The sequence below is a fragment of the Desmodus rotundus genome, chromosome 5 (assembly GCF_022682495.2).
Source record: "Desmodus rotundus isolate HL8 chromosome 5, HLdesRot8A.1, whole genome shotgun sequence".
Taxonomy (NCBI): Eukaryota; Metazoa; Chordata; class Mammalia; order Chiroptera; family Phyllostomidae; genus Desmodus; species Desmodus rotundus.
The window spans coordinates 38,809,109-38,831,054 of record NC_071391.1 but is presented as its reverse complement, the minus strand read 5'-3'; the positions used below and the strand labels follow the sequence as shown (position 1 = coordinate 38,831,054).

General features: G+C 37.8%; 1 protein-coding gene and 1 pseudogene across 3 annotated transcripts; both read right to left on the bottom strand.

Moving 5' to 3' along the window:
• Positions 1-3,167: 3,167 nt before the first annotated feature.
• Positions 3,168-21,073, bottom strand: LOC112303213 (large ribosomal subunit protein eL18 pseudogene; annotated as a pseudogene).
• On the bottom strand, positions 17,438-21,069 carry ZBED5 (zinc finger BED-type containing 5). Of its 3 annotated transcripts, none has more exons than XM_024558985.3 (2): positions 20,957-21,069; positions 17,438-19,761 (listed from the first exon to the last, which is right to left on the bottom strand). In XM_024558985.3, the coding sequence occupies exon 2, from the start codon at positions 19,618-19,620 to the stop codon at positions 17,542-17,544; it is 2,079 nt and encodes a 692-aa protein (XP_024414753.1). In that variant the 5' UTR covers positions 19,621-19,761; positions 20,957-21,069; the 3' UTR covers positions 17,438-17,541. The 3 variants fall into 3 exon arrangements, with proteins under 3 accessions (XP_024414753.1, XP_045049878.1, XP_045049877.1); XM_045193943.2 differs by having other exon boundaries at positions 17,438-19,756; positions 20,957-21,064; XM_045193942.2 differs by having other exon boundaries at positions 17,438-19,793; positions 20,957-21,060.
• Positions 21,074-21,946: the final 873 nt, after the last annotated feature.

Below are 21,946 nucleotides of genomic sequence, written 5' to 3'. Positions count from 1 at the left end.
CCAATGGGTGCATAAATAAGTGGAACAATAAATCAATGCTTGTTTCTCTGTCTCTAAAATTAATAAGTAAAAAAATTAAAAACTAAAAAAATGAGGAAGTAGTAGCTATCCATCTCCTCTGTTCTGTTTCATATATACAGGGTGGGGCAAAAGTAGGTTTATAGTTGTTCATATGGAAAATAATATAACAATAAATAATAATACATGAATAAACTGTTTTGCATAAATACAACTGTAAACCTACTTTTGTCCCACCCTGTATCTATATATGTTAATCATTCCAATTTTGCTTTTTCTTTTAATTTATGTAAGGTATGTTTGTAGTTTAGTTAATGATACTGTACTAAAGTTAATTTATAAATTTTTATAATTGTGCTATGGTTATATAAGAGATGAACATTATAGGAAGTTACGTGGAGGGCATTCATACTATTTTAGCAACTTTTCTGTGTCTAAATTAATTTCAAACTCAAAAGCTATTTTAAATTATAATTAAAATAAAAATCAAAAGCAAAATTATCATGAATCACACAGAATATATAATTTAGAAATAAGTAAAATAAAGTGATGAAGTTTCAGATACAACCAGGTGATGAAAAAATAAGATGCACTTAAATAATGCTTGATCATTAAAAAAGAATACAAATGGCATTAAGTATTTCTTCTAAATTATACTAGTCATACCAGGAATTTTTCTTCTATCATTTCTTTTTTGCTGCCCTAAAATTATCTCTTATCTCTTCTTTGAAACAATGAGAGAGATACTGGAATCTCCGCATTTATCTCCTTTCTTAATGTTTATTAAATCACCTTCCCCCTGATATTTTTGTTTTTTGGAATAATTCTTCAGCTTATTCTTCCAATTTTGCTAATTTGCTCTTCATCAAAGTCCATTTGCTGTTTAGACCATTTTTTAATTTTAACCATCTTTAACTAGTTCATTTATGTAAAAGTTAGATGCAATATTCTCTCACATTCCTCTGGAAAGATTCTGTATAAAAATTAAATGAAAAAAATACATGTAAGGTGCTTAGAACAATGCCTGGTACACCTAGTATGTACTAAATAAATGTTGTAATTATTACTTCCAAGATCCTGTTTAATAACTATTGGCTTGGGCATTAGTTCTTTTGTTGGTGTCACCCCTTCTGGGTATTGGTCTTTTTTTGGTATTTGGTGGTTTTTTATTTTGTTCTCATTTTGGTATTCCTTGTTCTCTGTGCATGATGCTGTTTGTTTATCTTAGGGTTTTTTTTTTTTTTCTTTTTCTGGTGATTGTGAAGGAGGGATAATATATAATCTTGAACAGGGCATACCAGTGGCTAATATTCTGGGTGTGAAATTAGGCTTCCTTTCCTGGATGTAGCTACTACCTAGGGTACTGCCTCGTGCAAAACTGCTTCAAGTTTCTAGAGTCTCTGTGCCAGCCTAGGGGCAAATACCATTCCAGGATACCCGTAGCTTTGAAGGGTGAGTGGAGGGAGAAGCCAACCCAACTACGTTTCAAAGTCCATTACCCAGTTACCCTTTATGGTTGCCCTAAGACATTATGCCCTTCTCCCTCGACCCTCCCAACTTCCTGTATCCATTGCCTCTGAACTTGAAATCTGACTTGCTCTGCCTTCTGACTTTCAGGGAGTTCTCAAAATTCCAAATCTGGTAATCTTCAATCTTGGGCCATGCTTTAAAATTTTTTTTTTCATATTTTAAACAACTCTGTGCCTGTATCACCTGGTACACTCAGATTCATGCTTCAAGACTCAAAGTATGTTTTTTTCTTTGATTCATAATTAACTGTATTTTTCTCTGAATTTATATAGCTCTTTTATTGTTCATTTACAAATGGCTATGTCCTTCCCTATTAAACTGTGAGTAAATTAACAAATTAAATATATGCTCTCTAGGTTATTAGTAACACTTGTATGTCCACCAGATTATTTTTCTTAGATGGTCTTGCTGAGAGTTAATTCACATTTAGATAGTTTTTAAAATTCTGGTATCATTAAAATTTGGAAATTATAGTACCATGGACCAAAAAAGGAAAACATTTAACTTGAGCTATCATGAAGAAAATGATTGGGATGAACAATCCTAGGAGAAACAATTAGGATGGAGATGGCTTGCTTATTCTATCCTAGAGAACAGATTTTAACATTAGATTCTAGACAAGTATATGCCAACTCAACATTATTCATATGTATTCATTGGGAGAAGAATAACAGATGGAAACACTGTGGGCTTTGTAGTCAGGCAGATGTAATTTGGAATTTTAAGTTTGCTACATATAGGCTTTGTAAAACTGGATAAGCACCTTGACCACTCTGAGACTGCAGGAGGCAGCCTTCTAAAATGGCTCACAGTGATCACTGCCTCCTGGTATTCATGGCTTTGTGTCATACTCTCTCCTCCTCAGGGTGGGCTGAATCTAGCTGCACAGTCCACCTTAAAAAAATGATCAACAGAAGTTTATCTCTCAGTTCTTTTGGAGACTGGGAAGTCCAAGATCAATGTGCCTGCAGATTCAGTGCCTGTTGAGAGCCTGCATCCTGGTTCACTATGGAGTTTTTTTAATGAATTGAACACAAGAAAATTGCTGGTATAACCCTTCCAAAATTAGATTATAAAAGTTTGTGACTTCTCTCTTACTGACACTCTTTCACTTGTTCTCTGTGAGGAAGTCAGCTAGCATGTCATAAGCAGCCTCATAGAGGTCACACATATAGCCATGCAATGAGAGAGGCATAGGTGACCTGGACCTGCTACTGTCATCTGAAGAGGGTAGTGGGGTGTCATAGCCACAACTTTGCTTTCTTCGCAGTCTTATAGGACTGAGCCCTTAATCTGTTGAATCTGACACTATCTCCAGGTAGATAGTGTTAGAACTGAATTAAATTGTAGCCTACCTGGTCAGTGTCCACTGAGAAGTAGAGAACTGCTTGGAGGTATTGAAAAAAAAAACACTGGAAAAACAGAATAAATTATACCTTATACAGATTAACAAACTGAGGGTCAGAGAACTTCAGGGACTTGTCCAATGTCCCACAACTAGAAAATGTCAAAGCCTAGATTCAAACCTATTCTTTCCTCATAATTACCATGTTAATTCAACACTTACTTGGTTTTTTTCAGCATCCAAAAACTTTTTAATAACCAAGTAGCATCTGGGGTTAGTTTTTGTAGCTGCAGCAGGCCAATAGGACTGTTGCACACTCAAACTTTCAGCCCTTGGATTGGATGTAGGGTTTGGTGTGGCTGTGAGGGGTTCCTGGGGTCTTGCCAAAATGCCTGTAAACCTCTCCACCCTTGTGAGGACCAGAAAGCAAGATGGTGCCACAGCCCTTGAGGGAATCCAGAGCCAGCTGGCTGAAGATGAGGATCTGGCCCCCAACCTTGAGGATGTGGCTCCAGGAATGGCTGCTCACATAAAGTGTACACATTTTCAGTTTGGGCACCTCCTGGACATGCATGCTATAGATTATAGTTTAACTGCAATAGTTAAACTATAGTAAAACCCCAACTGCAGCAGTTTTGCCTTCCTGGCCAGGATGCTTCATCTTCCAGATCATCTGGGAAAGGGACAGAGACAGCCAGTTGGGGTGACTCATAAGCAACCTCTTCAGCATCACTTGGTTGAAGGTGGTGTTGGTTCATTTTCCCAGAAACCTGTATAGCTTCACTAACAGCCTTAGGCTGATGTCCTGGCTCTTGGGCTTCTTGCACCAAACCTTTCTTTGTTGTGGTAGATGCTGACTCCCATGATAGCACCTTTTGCTCCTGTTGTTGCTATTGTTACTGTTTCCCTTGAATAAGTTCCTTAGAAGAAGTGATACCTGTAACACCAATGAATTCAGAGGCTCCAGAGAATCAGCCCAGAGTTATGAGGCTATGGAAGACATTCCAAATAAGAATTCTAATTTTTACTCACATCTCTCATAATCCCCATTAATTCATGTTAACTTTTATTTGAATATCGTGTTTTCTCTTATTTTCTAGCACTCCCAAACTTCTGGGAGTAACTCACCCTCCTATGCCAAAGACTTCTTTCTCATCCATATGCCCTGGCTCACTGTTACATGCTTCCCCTGTACTGCATGTGTTCACTGCCACAGACACCCTGAGAAGTATGGCTTGTCTTCCTCTAGGTTGCTTTTTCCTTCCTCTTGGCTTAGGAATCTCTCTGTCATTGAGCTCCTCAGCCTAATATAGGTATCACAGAAGTCCAGAAACCCTTCTGACTTTATCCAGTTTCCACAGAGAGTAGGTAAGGGGAAAGTGGAAGAGAGGGACAGGTTTACTGAGAAATTTCTACAGAGCCATTTTCCCAATTAAAGATTAGTTTTTTTGTGAGGAACAAAAAGGAACAAACTTTTAATTTTATTCCTTCCTGTTCCATTCACATAAATGATCCGAGGATTCTGTTGGGGTAATGAGCAACCAGGGAGGAATATGTGTCTATATATGCACAGGGGTTGGAAAAAGTAGGTTTACAGTTGTGAGTACATGAAACAGAGTTTATTGTTGTATTACTATTAATTACTGTATTTTCCATATGAACCTACATTTGCCCACCCCTGTATATTTACTCTCGTATGTGGCCAAAGAGCTCATCACCTTCTACAACCTGGGAGCCTCACTGCTCTTGATTCCTGCTGATTCTCCTCCTCCAAAAGGCTGCATTACAAGTCAATAAAGACTCATGATCTATTTTCTTCGGTTCTTCATTGCAACTGAAGATAATAATAGCACTTGTTTCCTACCCTCACTGTGGCCCTTATTCACCTTTAAATTTTTTTTTAATTTTAAATCATTAAAAAATTTTCAATTATAGTTGACACATATTTTTATATTAGTTTCAGCTGTACACCCTATTGATTAAACATTATATGACTTATAAATCTGACACCACACAGTTATTACAATATTATTGACTATATTCCTTATGTTGTACTTTATGTCCCCATGGCTATTTTGTAACTACCAGTTTGTACTTCTGAATCCTTTTCAACTTTTTCACCCATCCCTCAACACGCCTCCCATCTTACAGCCTTCAAAATGTTCTCTATCTATGAGTCTGTCTCTGTTCTGCTTGTTCATTTTGTTTTTTTTAGATTCAATTGTTGATAGATATGTATTTATTGCCATTTTTATGTTCATATTTTTTATCATTTTTCTTTTAAGATTTTATTTATTTTTTTAGAGAGGGGTGGGGGGAAGGAAAAAGAGAGGGAGGGAAACAACAATGTGTGAGAAACATCCATTGATTGCCTCTCAAATGCTCCCAACCTGGGGTCTGGCCTGCCACTTAGGCATCTGCCCTGACTGGGAATTGAACTGGCAACCCTTCGATATGGAGGCTGGCGCTCAATCCACTGAGCCAATCAGCCAGGGCTCTTCTTCTGTTTAAAAAAGACCCTTTAACATTTCATGTAATACTGGTTTGGTGGTGAAGAAACTCCTTTAGCTTTTTCTTGTATGGGAAGCTCCTTATATGTCCTTCAATTCTAAATGATAGCTTTGCTGGGTAGAGTAATCTTGGTTGTAATTACTTCTTTTCATCACTTTGAATATTTCTTGCCACTTCCTTCTGGACTGCAAATTTCTGTTGAGAAATCAGCTGACATTCTTTTGGGAGCTCTCTTATAGATAACTGCTTTTCTCTTGCTGCTTTTAAGATTCTCTTTCTCTTTAACCTCTGCCATTTTAATTATGATGTATCTTGGTGTGGACTTGTTTGGGGTCTTCTTGTTGGGGATCTCTGTATTTCCTGGACTTGTATGTCTGTTTCCTCCACTAAATTAGGGAAATTTTGTCATTATTTTTTCAAGTAAGTTTTCCATTTCTTGTTCTCTCTCCTCCTTCTGGCATCCCCATGATGCAAATGTTGGTATGCTTGAAGATGCCCAGAGGCACCTTACACTATCCTAATTTTATTTTTTATTTTTGCTGTTCTGATATGGTGTTTTTGCTTTTTTATATTCCAAATTACTGATTTGATTCTTTGCTTCATGTACTGTACTGTTGATTCCCTGTAAATTATTCATTTCAATTAGTGTATCCTTCATTTCTGACTGGTCCTTTTTTTTTTTATGCCATTGAGGTTCTAAGTTCATTGAGCATCCTTATGTCAACTTTTTGAACTCTGCATCTAGTAAATTGCTTGTCTCTATTTTGTTGGGGTTTTTTTTTCTGGCATTTTGTTCTCTTTTTTCATTCAGGCCATGCTTCTTTGTCTTCTCATTTTGGCAGCCTCCCTGTGTTTATTTCTATGTATTAGGTAGAGCTGCTATGTCTCCCAGGATTGGTAGAGTGGCCTAATGTAGTAGGTGTTCTATAGGATCCAGTGGCACAGCCTCCTCAATCATCTTAGCTGAGCACTTGAGGTGCACCCCCTGTGTAGGTTGTCTATACCCTCCTCTTGTAGTTGAGCCTTGATTGCTGTTGGCACGTCAATGGGAGGGATTTACCCCCAGGGTGATGGGCTGCAAGGATTGGCTGCAACCACTGACCACCATGGAGGTTCAGCTGTGCAGGGGCCCACCCCACAAAGCAGGACTTACTTCAGTGGCGATCTGGTGCACAACTGCTGAGTCTGCCCCTTGAGTGTGTCACTGCTAGATGTGGTTAGTTGGTGCTGGTGCTTCAATGTGGTCTGAAGCTGTCCGCTGGGTGTGCTGGCTCTGGGGCTTCTAGGAGGTGCTGGTCAGTCAGCTGCCATCTATGTTCTACCCAGGGCCACCTGGCATGAGATACAAAGTGGTCTGCATATGGCTCCTACTAGTGCTTGGCTTGGAGGTGCCCAGGTGAGGCTAAGCTAGAAACCAAGGCTGGCTGCTGCTAGTGCGAAGTCTGGGGACACTTGGTGAGGCATATGGGGCACACTGAGGACAGATGCTGCTTGTTTGATAGATAGATTTTAGGAAAACTGAAGCATGTGCCAAGACAGGCCATTTGTACGGAAAAGTCTCTGCGAACTACTGGGGAAGCCCTGTAAAGTTGGGTGGGGCAGGGCCTCTGAGAATCACCAGGTTGGGGCAAACAGTGGGGCCAGGTTGATGGACTCTCAAATATGGTGCTTGCCAGTTCTGTCAAGGGAGGGCTTGTCAAAGAAACAATGGTCTCTGCCAGCATTTCTGCCTGGGAGAATGCTCTCCCCAAGTTCTCACCCTGATGACGGATAATTCAATTCTTCCCCATATGCCTTTTGAGCTACTGCCCCAGCATTGGAGCACAGAGCAAGTGAGTCTCAGTAAGTCCATGCATGGGACCTTTAAGAGGAACTGCCTGGGACTCTAGAAGTCTTCTGCCTCCCTCAAACTCAATCCCACTGGCTCTTATAGGCTTAAATTATGAGGACTTCTCTTCCTGGCACTAGAACCCTTGGCTGGGGGATCTGGTGTAGGGCTGGGACTCCTTGCCCGTCAAGGAGGTCCTCTAGAGCCCAGATATCCCAATATTTTTACTTGCTACATGTGGGTGTGGGACCAGCCCATTCCTTGTGTTTGCCCTTCCAACCAGTTTTGATGTAGCTTCTTTTTTAATTCCCTAGTTGTAGGACTTCTATTTAGCCAGATTTCAGGCCATTCTGAATGATGGATGTTCTGTAGTTTAGTTGTAATTTTGATGTGGTTGTAGAAGGAAAGCAGTGCCATGTTTACCTATACCTGCCGTCTTGACTGGAAGTCCTCAACACTTACTTAATGAAGAACTATTAGGTGTCAGGCATTATTCTAGGTATTCCTGAAAATACAGAAATGGATAAGTCAAGGTCTCTGCTTTCATGGAGCTTATTTTCCCTCTTTTACTATAAAATTGGACATAAGAATTTAAACATTTTAGTAACTATCCTATGTTTATTCTGGATTGTGTTTTTAATATTTTATGACTTGTAAATGCAACATTTGCTTTATCATTAAATTTGTCCTAATAATAATATAATACAAGGAAGAGGCATGATTATGTGTTTCAGTATTTGACTGGCTAAATACTAGATAAATGCTCCATACATACTCCAAACAATTCTTCATTGATTTTCATAATAGTTTGTCTTGACCTTTGGCCTTTGTTTCACAAGTTGTATTCATTTCATGTTTTGGGATAAAGTTTAATGAAAGTCTACTTTTTATGTTGAGTAGAAAAGCAAAAACAGACTATGTACAGTTTGTTGCTGTTGCACAATTTAAGGAGTGCTGGACTTACTTGATGCTTGCAGGAACACTGTGAGAGCCTAGCTGGTAGTCAACTTATTGTGAAATTAATAAGATTTACAACTTCAGCCCACAAAAGACTAGATCTCTGTATTGTATCTGACTGAACACTGAAGCCTTGAGAATAGCTTGTTTTCTAGAGTGAACGCACATTTTGAGTGCCAGAAAATTTTGTTTCCAAAATTTTTTTCTTGAAAAGGTATGCTGGCTTAGTTCCTGGTGAGAACTGTGTGGTAGATTTATGGTGGTTTGATATATTATACAGTAGTTTCCTCTTATCTGAGGTTTTACTTTCTTTTTTTTCTTTTTAAAATATATTTATTGATTATGCTATTACAGTTGTCCCATCCCCCCCCACTCCACTCCATCCTGCCCACCCCCTCCCTCCCACATTCCCCCCCTATAGTTCATGTCCATGGGTCATACTTGTAAGTTCTTTGGCTTCTACATTTCCTACACTATTCTTACCCTCCCCCTGTCTATTTTCCACCTATCATCTATGCTACTTATTCTCTGTACCTTCACCCCCTCTCCCCCTCCCACTCCCCTATTGACAACCCTCCATGTGATCTCCATCTCTATGGTTCTGTTCCTGTTCTAGTTGTTTGCCTAGTTTGCTCTTGTTTTTGTTTTAGGTGTGGTTGTTAATAACTGTGAGTTTGCTGTCATTTTTACTGTTCGTATTTTTGATATTCTTTTTCTTAGGTAACTCCCTTTAACATTTCATATAATAAGGGCTTGGTGATGATGAACTTCTTTAACTTGACCTTATCTGAGAAGCACTTTATCTTCCCTTCCATTCTAAATGATAGCTTTGCTGGATACAATAATCTTGGATGTAGGTCCTTTGTCTTTCATGACTTGGAATACTTCTTGCCAGCCCCTTCTTGCCTGTAAGGTCTCTTTGGAGAAATCAGCTGACAGTCTTATGGGAAGTCCTTTGTAGGTAACTGTCTCCTTTTCTCTTGCTGCTTCTAAGATTCTCTCCTTCTGCTTAATCTTAGGTAATGTAATTATGATGTGCCTTGGTGTGTTCCTCCTTGGGTCCAGCTTCTTTGGGACTCTCTGAGCTTCCTGGACTTCCTGGAAGTCTATTTCCTTTACCAGATGAGGGAAGTTCTCCATTATTTGTTCAAATAAGTTTTCAATTTTTTGTTCTTCCTCTTCTCCTTCTGGCACCCCTATAATTCGGATGTTGGAACGTTTCAATATGTCCTGGAGGTTCCTAAGCCTCTCCTCATTTTTCCGAATTCTTGTTTCTTCATTCTTTTCTGGTTGGATGTTTCTTTCTTCCTTCTGGTCCACACTGTTGATTTGAGTCCCAGTTTCCTTCACATCACTATTGGTTCCCTGTACCTTTTCCTTTGTTTCTCTTAGCATAGGCTTCATTTTTTCATCTGGTTTTTGAACAAATTCAACCAATTCTGTAAGCGTCTTGATAGCCAGTGTTTTGAACTGTGCATCCGATAGGTTGGCTATCTCTTCCTCGCTTAGTTGTATTTTTTTTGGAGCTTTGAAGTGTTCTGTCATTTGGGCCATTTTTTTTTTTGGTGTTGGCGCATCTGTTACTTAAAGGGGCAGAGCCTTAGGTGTTCACTGGGGTGGGGTAACGCTGGTTGCTGCACTGTGACGCTGTACATGGGGGAGGGGCCGAGAGGGAGCAATGGGGCCCGCTCCACTCTCCACCGGGTTTCAGTCACTGCCTCCGCTACCCACAATCAAACTGGGTCCCTCTGGTGTTGGTTCCTGAGTGGGTGGGCTTGTGCACGCCCTAGGCCCCTGTGGGTCTCTCCAACGACCTCTCCTCTGAGGCTGGGAGTCTCTCCTGCTGCCGCCCCAACCCCCACAGGCGCCTTCAATCAGAGGTTTGAGGCTTTATTTCCCCGCGCTGGAGCCCTGGGTTACGCGGTCTGCTTTGCTCCCCTCCGTTCGTCCTGGTTTATCTGTGCGCAACTGTGGGGCCGCGGGGTACTACCCGCAGCTCTGCCTGCCCCGTTCTCCGCCACTCCAAGTCCGGCCCTCTCGGTTTACCTGTGCGCGAATGTGGGGCCGCAGGGTCTGCTACTGGTCAGACTGCCTGCCCTGTTTGTCCCACACTCCACCAGTCTCAGTCCCACCACAGCAACGCAAGTCCTCTCCGCCCGGCTTCCCGTCTCCGCCCCTCCTACCAGTCTGGATGAATGTTTATTTTTTATATCCTTGTTGTCGGACTTCCTTGCCATTCGATTTTCTGTCAGTTTTGGTTGTGCGAGGAGGCGCAGTGTGTCTACCTACGCCGTCATCTTGGTTCTCCAGGTTTCACTTTCTTTAGTTTCAGTTACCCATGTTTAACTGCGGTCCAAAAACATTAAATCTCCTCAACCATCAACACTGTCTGCTCCTGACATCCAACCATCAACACTACCATGGCTCCATGATGCAGGATCAACTGAAGATGATGATCCTCCTTCTTATGTATCATCATAAGGTCAATGGCCTAATGCTGTCACAATGCCTGGGTCATTCACCTTCATCTCATCACATAGGCGTTTTATCATTGCACATCATCACAAGGGTGACTACAGTACAATATTTTGAGTGAGCACATTCACATAACTTTTTCTACGTATATTGTTATAATTGTCCTACTTTACTATAGTTAACCTCTTGGTATACCAAATTTACAAATTAAACTTTACCATAGATATGTATGTATAGGAAAAAACAATATATATAGAATTCAGTGCTATTAGCAGTTTCGGGTATCCACTGGAGGACTTAGAACATATTCACCTTGGGAAAGGGGGGAATATTATATGTGTATTTAATAAAGGCTGTGACAGGTAGTTGAAAAGTGAATTGCTATTAATATAGCTGTATTTTATAGTGCTTCTTGAAATAGGTGCTTGGTGGGAAAAAATGGTGAATGAATGTTTCTGAGTGAACCTGGGAGCCTTTTAAGAACCCTAAAAGCATTTGAGGCTTTGACAATATACCAGGATATTATACTTATAAGAGATGATGTCTAACCTTTTCATTTATACATGTAGGATAGCAAACTAACATTTTGCATTTTAAAGATCCTTTTTCTAAACCCTAAGTACCTCATAAGTGTCAGGCAATTAATTTTTCCAAAGCTGTAACATGGTTATATAACCTACTGCCGAATTGCCTAACACCTATGAAGTGCTCTGGAAACGGACACCCACAATTCTTTTAAAGATATTGTTTTAGTAGTATGGTGAAAACCCTTGTAATAAAATCTTATTCTACCACTCTGAGCCAACCCAGTGTTGTAGCATTCAGACCCAAGCTTCCCTTACATATTTTGGGCAGGGAGCTAGAACTACTTTAATATAAAGTCTTGAAATAATCTGGTGGAAGAAGTTGAAAATTAAAGACATAATTCAACAGTGACATTTCCAAGGGATAAGTCTCTTTTACTCCTCTACCCATTAAGAATAAAGGAATTCCCTTTTTTAAGGGACAGGTGAAGTGTGGGGAAGAGTTATGGCAACAAAAAGAACACGGTGATAGCAGCCAACTTGAAGAGTTACTTAGACGAGGCTTGGAAACTCAACATTCATCCCTTCATTCAATACAAACAGACTGAAAGCCAAATCTTGGCATTTTTTATAGATCACAGGTCTTTGATTAATGCTCTACATTTTCTTATGACAAAAGATAATTGCCATTAAATTTTGTATGCTCCCAAATTCAGATGGTCGTCAAATTTGTGCCAGAAGAGTGCCACCAGGAGTCTAACATGGTGTTATAATGGGATGAGAACAGGTCCAATATTTGTTCCCTGCTCTTAAGAATGTAGATGGAGAGTATTTCAATATGTACATTTTTCAAAGTAGTTTCTAAAGTTCTGGGTCTCCTTGGAAGTAATGAAGGTCCCAGTATTATCCAAACTTTGAGCTCTTCAAAATAAAGGGTCCTATGTGGGTGCATATTCTATCTGTATGGATCTAAAATATCCTTATAATAGCTTTTCTCTCAATGCCCTCACACATTTACAAATACCCCTTGGAGTTGGTACCCTAATCTGTGACTCCTCCAGCTTGAGAACCACAATGGCTTCCCATTGTACTCAAAATAAAATCCAAACTCCTTATATTAGCCTCTAATGCCATATGTAATCTGGTTCCTTCCTCTTTGACATCTACCATGCTCATGGTACTCTATCCCAGACATACTAATCTTTCTATTCCTCAAACACAGTAAACTTGTTTGCCCTTGCCTTCTCTCCATCTGGAATACTTTCCCCATTCTTCATTTGACTGACTCCTTATCACTCAGGCTTCAGCTCTCATGTCACTTTCTTGAAAAGACCTTCTCAAATTAACTTGGTTGACACTATTCATTACTTTCACATTAACCTGTTTTGTTCTCTACAGCAATTACCGATTTGTCCTTCCCATTAGAATGCAAATTCTTTGAGAGTTATACCTTTACTTCATTTCTTACTATTGTTATAGATTTAGTCTGAATTTCGTATTTCTTTCAGCACCTCTACCAAATTTTAGGACGGTAGAGCCAAATGTAGGCATTTAGATCACCACCTGAAACCTAAGTCTCAGCTTGTTTGGGAAAAGGTTTATTTTGCTCAAAGGTATTTGTCAAGAAAGTCATGCTAAGTGCAATGTGAGATTTTGCCTTGTCAACACATAACTCTTCTGAGAGTTAAAATAATCCTTTAGGGAACTTGTTTACAACTTTGACAGAAAGCAACTTTTAAAATAGGGGACTACTCAAACTTTTTCTGACTGATTATTTCTCCCACAAAGCATATGACTTAATAAACCTTTAAAAAATTCCATCATATTTACCAGGGTCTTTTACAAGTTAAAGGAAAAATGAACAGATTTGTTCTCAAGGTTAATTTCTAATTTGAATTATATATCCAATTTATAACTAGTCCAGCCTAAGAGACTAAGTAAAATCCATATATTACCTAGTTGTTCCACTAAGAGTAATAAATGGCACTTGATATCTAATAATGTCAAAATATGTGCTGATTTAGCTTCTGGATTATAAAATGTTACTACTGGCAGAGTTTTAAATGATAACACTATGGTAGAGAGCTGAATTACAAGAAATCAGACTATCTTAGTTTGGGATGGCACTCATCACTGCAGTTAATTTTACTAATAAATTAGTTTTATATAGCTTTCCCTTCAGACTATACAATATTAGACAAGATGATTGTTCCTATGGTAATAGGAAACCCAATATAAAGTGTCTTAAGCATAAAGGGCAGTTATTGGCCTAGGTAACAAAAAAATTAAAGGCAGAATATTGATCAAATGTGGTTCAACCAGGGCTCTGGTTTAATTTCTCACTTTTTTTTTGCTCTGTCCTCCTCTATATGTTGGCTTTATCCCCATGCTGTAGCTAGAGAGCTGCAGTATTTCCAGGTCTCTCAAGTATACAGTACATTTATCTCTTCCTTAAGAGTGAGGAAACATCTTTTCTCAAAGCCCCTTATAATACTGCCCTTGCTTTTCACTAGCCTGTTTTAGGTCACATGCTACTCCTGTGGCTAGAGTAATACTATGCCTTAATAGGCTTAGATCCAAGTTCCTGAACAATTTTTGTTAAGGGCAATGGCATTACACTCACAGTGTTTTTCAAATGGTGGTGGATCATAATCCAAGAATAGATCCTGAAATTAATCTTTGGATCCTAATCATCATTTTAAAAAGTAAGTAGATTTGAGATTGCACTGCATATATGGAGGGTTAGTACTGCTTTATGAAATTTTGGTGTTCACCACATACGGTACACACCTGTATTATAATGTAGTTTCTGATTGTGAATTGGAGTCAAAAAGAGTTTGAAAGCTACTATTTTAAGACAAAATTCCCAAAGCTGGGGTGGGATTAGCTTTTGCTTAAGTACATGGATTATGTAGGGGAAGAATGAATACTTGAAAGAAAATGAGGGTGTGGTTTGGAAGAGGAAAAGTTGTTGGGGATATAGTCAGCCATTTCCACTGCAGCCTACCTGACACTTTAGTTAATCCTTAATCTATACTGGATTTCAATATAATCATAACTGAACATATTTTAGTTTTCTCAATGTTTTCTAAATTTCAAAGTACATTTCCCTTTTTTCTCCTTCCCACCCCATGACTTCCTTTCTGAAAAAGCACTTCATTCCTTCCATCCAACTAAGTATTTATGATAAGGCAATTTATACATCTTATAATTTGGTTGGTGGAAAGTATTATGGCAAGATTCATTGAAAAAGCTTGGCTTCTAAGAAAAGACCCATGTATTTTAAATAACTGAGCACATCTTACCAACACGCTAGCCTTTATTTAGGTTCAAATTTTTATCTTATTTGACAAGAACTTTAGGGCTCCTTCTAGTTCATCCTTTCACTTAATAAATGAAGAAACTAAGGTCTAGAGAGGATGAACTTATCTAAGGCAGTTAATTAGTTGCAGAACACAAGTCTCTTGATACCTGCTTCAGAATTCCTTCCATTGTAGTTATTAACAGTGCAGTTATAGTAACTTTAAAAGATGAAAGTAAATAAACATGCTAAGTTTCGGAGGTACCTAGATTTACATAGCTAGTGGAAGTTTTCAAGAGTTGTAAGTGAATTATATTTTGGGGAGTAAAATTGCATTTTAAGGCAACAGGGGGGCTTATTAAATACTTTGAGTATTTGAAAGCCAAAAATAGTTACTGCCTTATCTGTTTAAGTGAGGCTAAGGATTTTAAAGCCAATTTTCATAATGTTACGTAAGAACTGTATTTCACATTAACACTTTACCCTTTAAGATAGAGAATTAGCTGAGCACTTTTTGTACTGGAAATTTGCTAAGTTCTGTAAATGATCCAAAAGCAGTTTTAGCTACAAGATTACAATTTGTATAATTAAGTATGTATGGTAGTAGTGCAAGATTGACATAGAAAATAATCCTCATTAAGAAGTCAAGACAATTTTAATTACTAAAATACGGGGATTAAAGATGGGAAAGTCCCTTTGGGTTGGACACATTAGGGGAATTTTACTGTTTCATGCACAGGCAGGAAGGGTATCTGCCATTTGAGGGTGCCATGAGAATATTATTATAAAACAGGTGAGAAGTTGGCCTCAAGAACCAAGTTGGGTAGGGTTGGGATTGAAGAGATCTAGTAGCAGATAGCAGGGTCCCAGTCAATGGACTTGAGTTTAAATGTAGGAATCTAGAACCTTAGAGGAGGTTAGGGGGAAAAATTGTAAATAGAGCACAAGAGGTCTTACATCTTAAGAGGCTGACAGATAATCTAATCAAGGGCTCAGGTTCAGCAATCACATAAGGGGTCTAATTATCAGATTTGAAGTATCAGCCAGATGTAGACATTATGGCATTATTCATGATTCTTAAACTAGGGTAGATTTAAGATTGGGATTAGTTGATAAAAAGTATTGCAGGTATGAACTAGTATAATGAATTCTTTTTGGAAAATTAATTTTACTTGAGAGGAATTTAATCCCTATTTTTTTACATTTTAAAATAAGCACTCATACTTTGAGATAGCTAATTTTGTATTAATTTAGAGACCCCCACTCCCACAGGATTTCAAATAAATGCTTAGATTTTAGGATGACATTTTAGGTTAACTTCCAAGTCACTATTTGAAGCTATCAGGAAAAATTTGAAGGGCAGTAACTGCAAAAGGTTTTGTCTTTGGAAAAGATCCATTTTAGACTAAATTCTGCCATTTGTTGTATGACCTTGGCCAAATTAAAAAATTACCTAATCCCTTAGGATTGTTGTAAAGATTATAGATAACACACAAGCATCTAGTAAGGTAACTGACAGATAAAATTATGTGCTTATTGACGTGACAAAGGGGAAAAAGCATGGGCTAGAGATGCTTAATCTTGCTACCTCAGACTAACTTAGGTCCTTTCACCTGGAGAGCTGTTGTGTTTCCACAGAGAATAAAAACTCAAGAGTAGAAGTTTTGAGTGTGGAGTGAAGTTTAACTGGGTCATAGTTGAATATGGCAGGGAACTAACATATGTCACATAGATCTATTCCTGATCACCCAGTTAGTTTTTAATACATTTTCATTTAATCTGAATAACAACCCTTCACAGAGGCTTAACTATTTTACAAATGAGGTAACTGTGATTCAGGAAGGTTCAATCGCCCAATGTTAAATAGCTGAGCAGTGTAACAGGTACCTAAATCTAGTGATTCTACCACATTCTGCCTTAGTAAGGAGAGGTACTCCTACTCCCCAAAATACGAGACAGGTTTGAATAAGTTAGATTAAATACATGGCTATCTGCAGTAGCTCTTGATTACTACTGAACTGGTGATCTGTGTTGTGTGATGTGATATGGGAAGAGAAGCTTACAGACAGGAATGTCAGTCAGAAATTTTTCATAGTATTCTAATGAATTGATATGATGTTTTGAGGCCAATTATCTTCAAGTATAGTAAAGTCTCATTAATTTAGACTACCGTGTATGGAATATACAAAATACAATAATGGAATATACAATAATGTGTATAGGAACTGAGAAACAAAGAAGATATCTGAAAAAGTTCTTCATACTTCCTCCCTTTAGAGTTATGACATTCTTAGTGATCTCTGCCTAAAAGCCACAATGAATTCTAGGTAACAAAATAAGCCAAAATCAAAGGGTAGCATTCTGTAAACATGTGGAATATACACATATAATCCACCATGCCCTATTCCATTTTTTTGTTGTTCAGCTTCAACATTTTTTCCTTTATTAAGCATCACACTTCAGTAAGGCTTTTTGCCAATAATGGAGACACAGAGCTGGATAAGACCCTTTAAGAGCTCAGTCCAACTGGGAATCATGAGACAACCAAGCTGTCACAGTTAAGACAGACACAAAAAATAGGGCCAAAATAGAAATATATAGAGAATAAAGATACTTATGGTAAATCAAAGTGTTGAAAAGCAAACAAAAATTTGTCGGGAAGCAAGAAAGAGAATAGTTTTTTGAGACCTGAAAGCATAAAAGTGTGACGTTTAGGAAATGACATGAAATTCCATTTGATTGGCAGGCTACAGGATAGGCATGGCTTGAAAAATTGGTAGGGATTAGATCCTAAAGAGGTACATTATGCAAAGGAATTGGGACTTTATCTTGTGAATCAAGATAAAGTTATGACCATGGAACCCTTTGAAATTATAATGTGACGAAGAAATACCAATAATAATATATTTACATTTTAGGTTTCATTCTTAAAATCTAAGAAATAGAAAAAAATTTAAATACTTTTATTTAAAATTCCAAAATGCCAGAGATAAAATCATCTTTTATTTTCATCTTATATTTGGTCATCACGAGACATGCAAAACCTTTCATTTCAATGAGAACAGTGTTTTTGTGTCTTTTTATCACATATCCGCTTAATATTAGGTGTAATGTTGCTAAGTCGGATCCGCATATGAGGTGCAGCATCAAGTCTTTTCCTATATTTCGTTTTTGTTGCAGCATAATATGAAAATCCTGTTTCACACAGGTGCATTGTAGCAAAAGGAAGAAGTACACGAACTGCACGCCTTGCAATGCTTGGGTATTCTTGAATTAGGCTACTCCAAAAATCATTTAGGGAAAGTTCACTGAAATTTTGTTTCACTTGAGAATCAGATGTTAAATCAATCAGGCTCTCATAGTCCCGTGCTACTAATGAGGCTGGTTTAACTGTTACTGTAAATGGATTTCTAACCCAAGCATTATTGTCATTTGTTACAGGAAAATATTTTAACAGAGTAGAGCGCAAACCCCTTAGGTGCTGTACAATGGCACTACAAATATCTTTATCAACTGTGGAATTAATTTCAGTCAAAAAGTCACTAAGTGTAGGAAAACAATCAAAGTTTTCTTCTTCCACAGATGAAGCCCAAAATGCCAATTTTCTTAACAATGATGACATTTTATCAAATACTGTAAACACTGTCACGTTTTTTCCTTGCATTGACAGATTAACCTCATTTAATTTAGTAAAAATATCTGCAAGATATGCAAGTCTTAGCAGCCAAGATAAATTTGTTAAACAATCAGATAGTTGAAAAGCAGAATCCATGAAAACCAATAGTTCACGACGAAGCTCAAAAAGTCTTACCAGAACTTTACCTCGAGAAAGCCACCTCACCTCTGTATTTAGAAGTAGTGCTGTGTGCTGGGCGCCCATTTCTTCACATAAAATTTTTAGTAGTCTGGATTGATGTGGTCGAGCTTTAATATAATTGATGATTTGCACTGCCTGATCTAACACATTTTTCAGAGATGTAGGCATTATTTTAACTGCTAGTGCATGTCTATATAATAGGCAGTGACTACTGGTACTTTCAGGAGCCACATACTTTATCAAGGTGACAGCCTCAGCAATTTTCCCGTCCATTGCCCTAGACGCATCACTACAAACATCAACACATTTTTCCCATTCAATTTCATGTTTCTGCATAAAACTGTTGATGCAGTTAAAAATTTCTTTACCAGTAGCATTACTTTGCAAAGATTCACATAAAAGTAGATCTTCCTCAATAGACTTATTAAACCGGTAACGAACAAATACAAGCAGCACAGCAAGTCCTGAAACATCAGCTGATTCATCTAGTTGCAGTGAAAACCCATCACAAATTTTCAGTCTACAAACCAGCTCTTCTTCAATGTCAGCGGCTAGATCCTTAATTCGACGTGCAATGGTACTGTTTGATAGTTGCACTGCATCTATTTTTTTACTGTATTGTTCATCAAACATCCGCATCACGACATCTTTTGCACAAGGTTTGATAAGCAATTCTCCAACAGTATGGGCCTCTCCACTCAGGGCTATATGGTAACTTACATTATATGATGCCTCGGTAGCACTTTCATTATCTGTATTGACAATTTTAGGTGTTGGGGGTTTATTATTTTCAGGTGAATCAAGATGTTGCTTGAAAAAGCTTATATCTTTGTCTTTATATGCAGCGTGTTTAGTTTCCAAATGTCTTCGAAGTTTACTAGGGGCCAAAGAGCTATTCGACAAAATTTTCTTACATAACACACACTGAGCATGAGGAGCATCTCTATTTCCAAAGTAAGTAAATCCAAAAGACAAATAACTTTCATCATATTTTCTTCTTTTTGGTTTTTTACTAAATGTTATTTTGTTGGAATTAGATATAAATTGGACCCTGGAAAGCTCATCTTCTGTTTTTTTAGAAACTGAAGGCTGCAACTGTTCATCTTCACTTTGTAATATTCCAACTTTTTGATCATTTGAATCAGACACAATTTGATAAAATGATTCTACTTCTTGTTTAAGACTTCCTTGTTTCGGCAATAGATCCATAGGCAATGTATTTGTGGTACAAAACATGGTTAGTTTAGAATAAACATCGAGTATCACAGATTTGTTGAAATTATAAGACAGGATACATAGAAGACGAGCAATCATCAAAGAGATGACATATAGCAACACATCAGTTAATTTGTAAATGCTGCCTATGCATCAGTGCGCAGATGGAACATCACACGTTCGTCTATCGGGTGATCTCTCATGCGATTTCCTGGTGCTCTCAGGTATGGCACACCTTTTCTTAAAGGTAGATTATCACATAAAAATAAAAGCTATAGAAATGAGTTTAGTAGTTTTAAACTTATTTAAGATAAACTATGAAAAAAATCTATTGTTAGCATTGACCTTTTTTCTCAGAACACTAATTAACTTAGGTAATACTAATATTCTATATAACACAATTTGGGAACCACTGGGTTAAGAAATAATGAAGTGTTGAAAAATATGTTTTTAAGGGACCTTGAAGAATATGTCCCCTGGCAGGGGTTGGCAAACTTTTTCTGTAAATAGACATATGGTAAATATTTTTTTGACTTTATGAGCCATATGGTCTCTGGTGTAACTCCTCAATTCTGTAGCTGTAGCATGACAGCAGCCATAGATAATACATAAAAGAATCGGGATACCTGTGTTTCAATAAATCTCTATTTACAAAAACAGCATAGAGCATAATTTACCAACCCCTTCTCATGGTATCTTGGAATCTTGTTTAGCTTTCTGATGCCTATTGCCATTAGATACATTCCTTGCTGATACTATCATACACCTGAAGGCTCCTTTCAGGGCTAGCAACTAATGAGCTATTTTAAAACACACACAAACAGCCCTGGATGGGTGGCTCAGTTGGTTGGAGCATCCTCCCATACAAAAGGTAGTGGGTTCAGTCAACTGATTGATGTTCCCCCTCCACAATCCTGTCCTCTCTTTCTAAATCAATAAACATACCCTTGGGTGAGGATTAAAAAAAAAAAAAAACAACAGTTCAAATTTTGTAAGACAAAGGATTCTGTTGTATCCTAAATAAACTGTTGACCAAAAGCTAGCTACTATTTCTCTGAACGTAAAATTACATAAATACTTATATTATCCAAACTAAGACTCAAAGTAATGTATATCTTACTGATTACTCTGCATCCCATGATACTATAGATGAAAACTTAACCAAGACCTAAAGAAAACATAAACTCTAATTTTAATAGGTTTATTCCTCATAAAATATTTTAAAAGGCATAAATAAAAGGAAAAGTAACACAGAATACTACCTCTAAAGAATACTAGCTTTTTAAGTTAAGAAATAGGAACTTAGTGTCTATCCAAATACTGCTACTTTTAATTTAACCTTTATGATTTGGCTACAGAATAAACTTTGTATTCTCACCTTAGATCCTGAATTAAAATGGTTTTCCTATTAATAGGTAGAGGGTAAGTAAGATACCTGAAATGAGGAGTATTCCCTTCTGGAATCACACTCTCCACCATGGCATCTTGAAATGCAGACTCTTCAAAAGAATAAAATTAAGGGATGGGGTGGAAGGAAAGTAACCAATAGCCTAGAATGAGAAAAATTAAAATTAGACACTGAAAAAGCAGCACTAACTATGTAACTCCAAACTGACCATCCATTACAATTTTATTTTAGATCCAGGCAGTACACATGATTCTTCACTACAATGCAGATCTTGAACTGAAAGAGAAGATACCTAACATACATAGTAAATATGCTAATATTTTGTCCTGTTTAATACCCTGGTCATTTCATTGTTTTGAGATGCTCCCCTACCCATTGACTTCAGAAATAAATTTAAAACTTTTGAAAACTAAACCTAAATTTTGAAAGGACAGCTACTCCTTAATTGTCTCTAAAACCATTCATTGAAAGTGATCTAAAATGGAAGCACTCTATTCGTGGAAGTGTTACATGAAATATTGTTTTTCGCTGTTTCTGTTCCCTCCATAACCAACCTCCAAGGTTACTAATGTTTACTGAGTGATGCCTGTTTATAATGTGCTAGTAACTGCTAAATCCCTCATATAGATTACCTCATTTAATCCTCAAAACAAACCCGAGACGGGGACTACCAATAACCCCACTTTAGAGATGAACAAATGAGAAGTTAGGTCATTGGGCTACGTTCACATACCTTTTAAGTGAGGAACTGAGCATAGAACCCAAAGAGTTCAATTGCAGAGCCCACCCGCTTGGCCATCCCTGTGTGTCCCTGAATACTCTCAATTTCCCAAGCACTGCAATATCTGGTACCAGGAGTTGGATGGTGCAGAGAGAAATGGATTACAATGGGTTACAACTGCCAGAAAGCCTAGTATTTCAATCTGGCAGCAGCAGAAAGCCCTACTTCTCCAGTATTGGGAGTAAAAGAACAGTAGATTCTCTTTCTATAGTCCCTATTTGGATTTAGCAACAGAG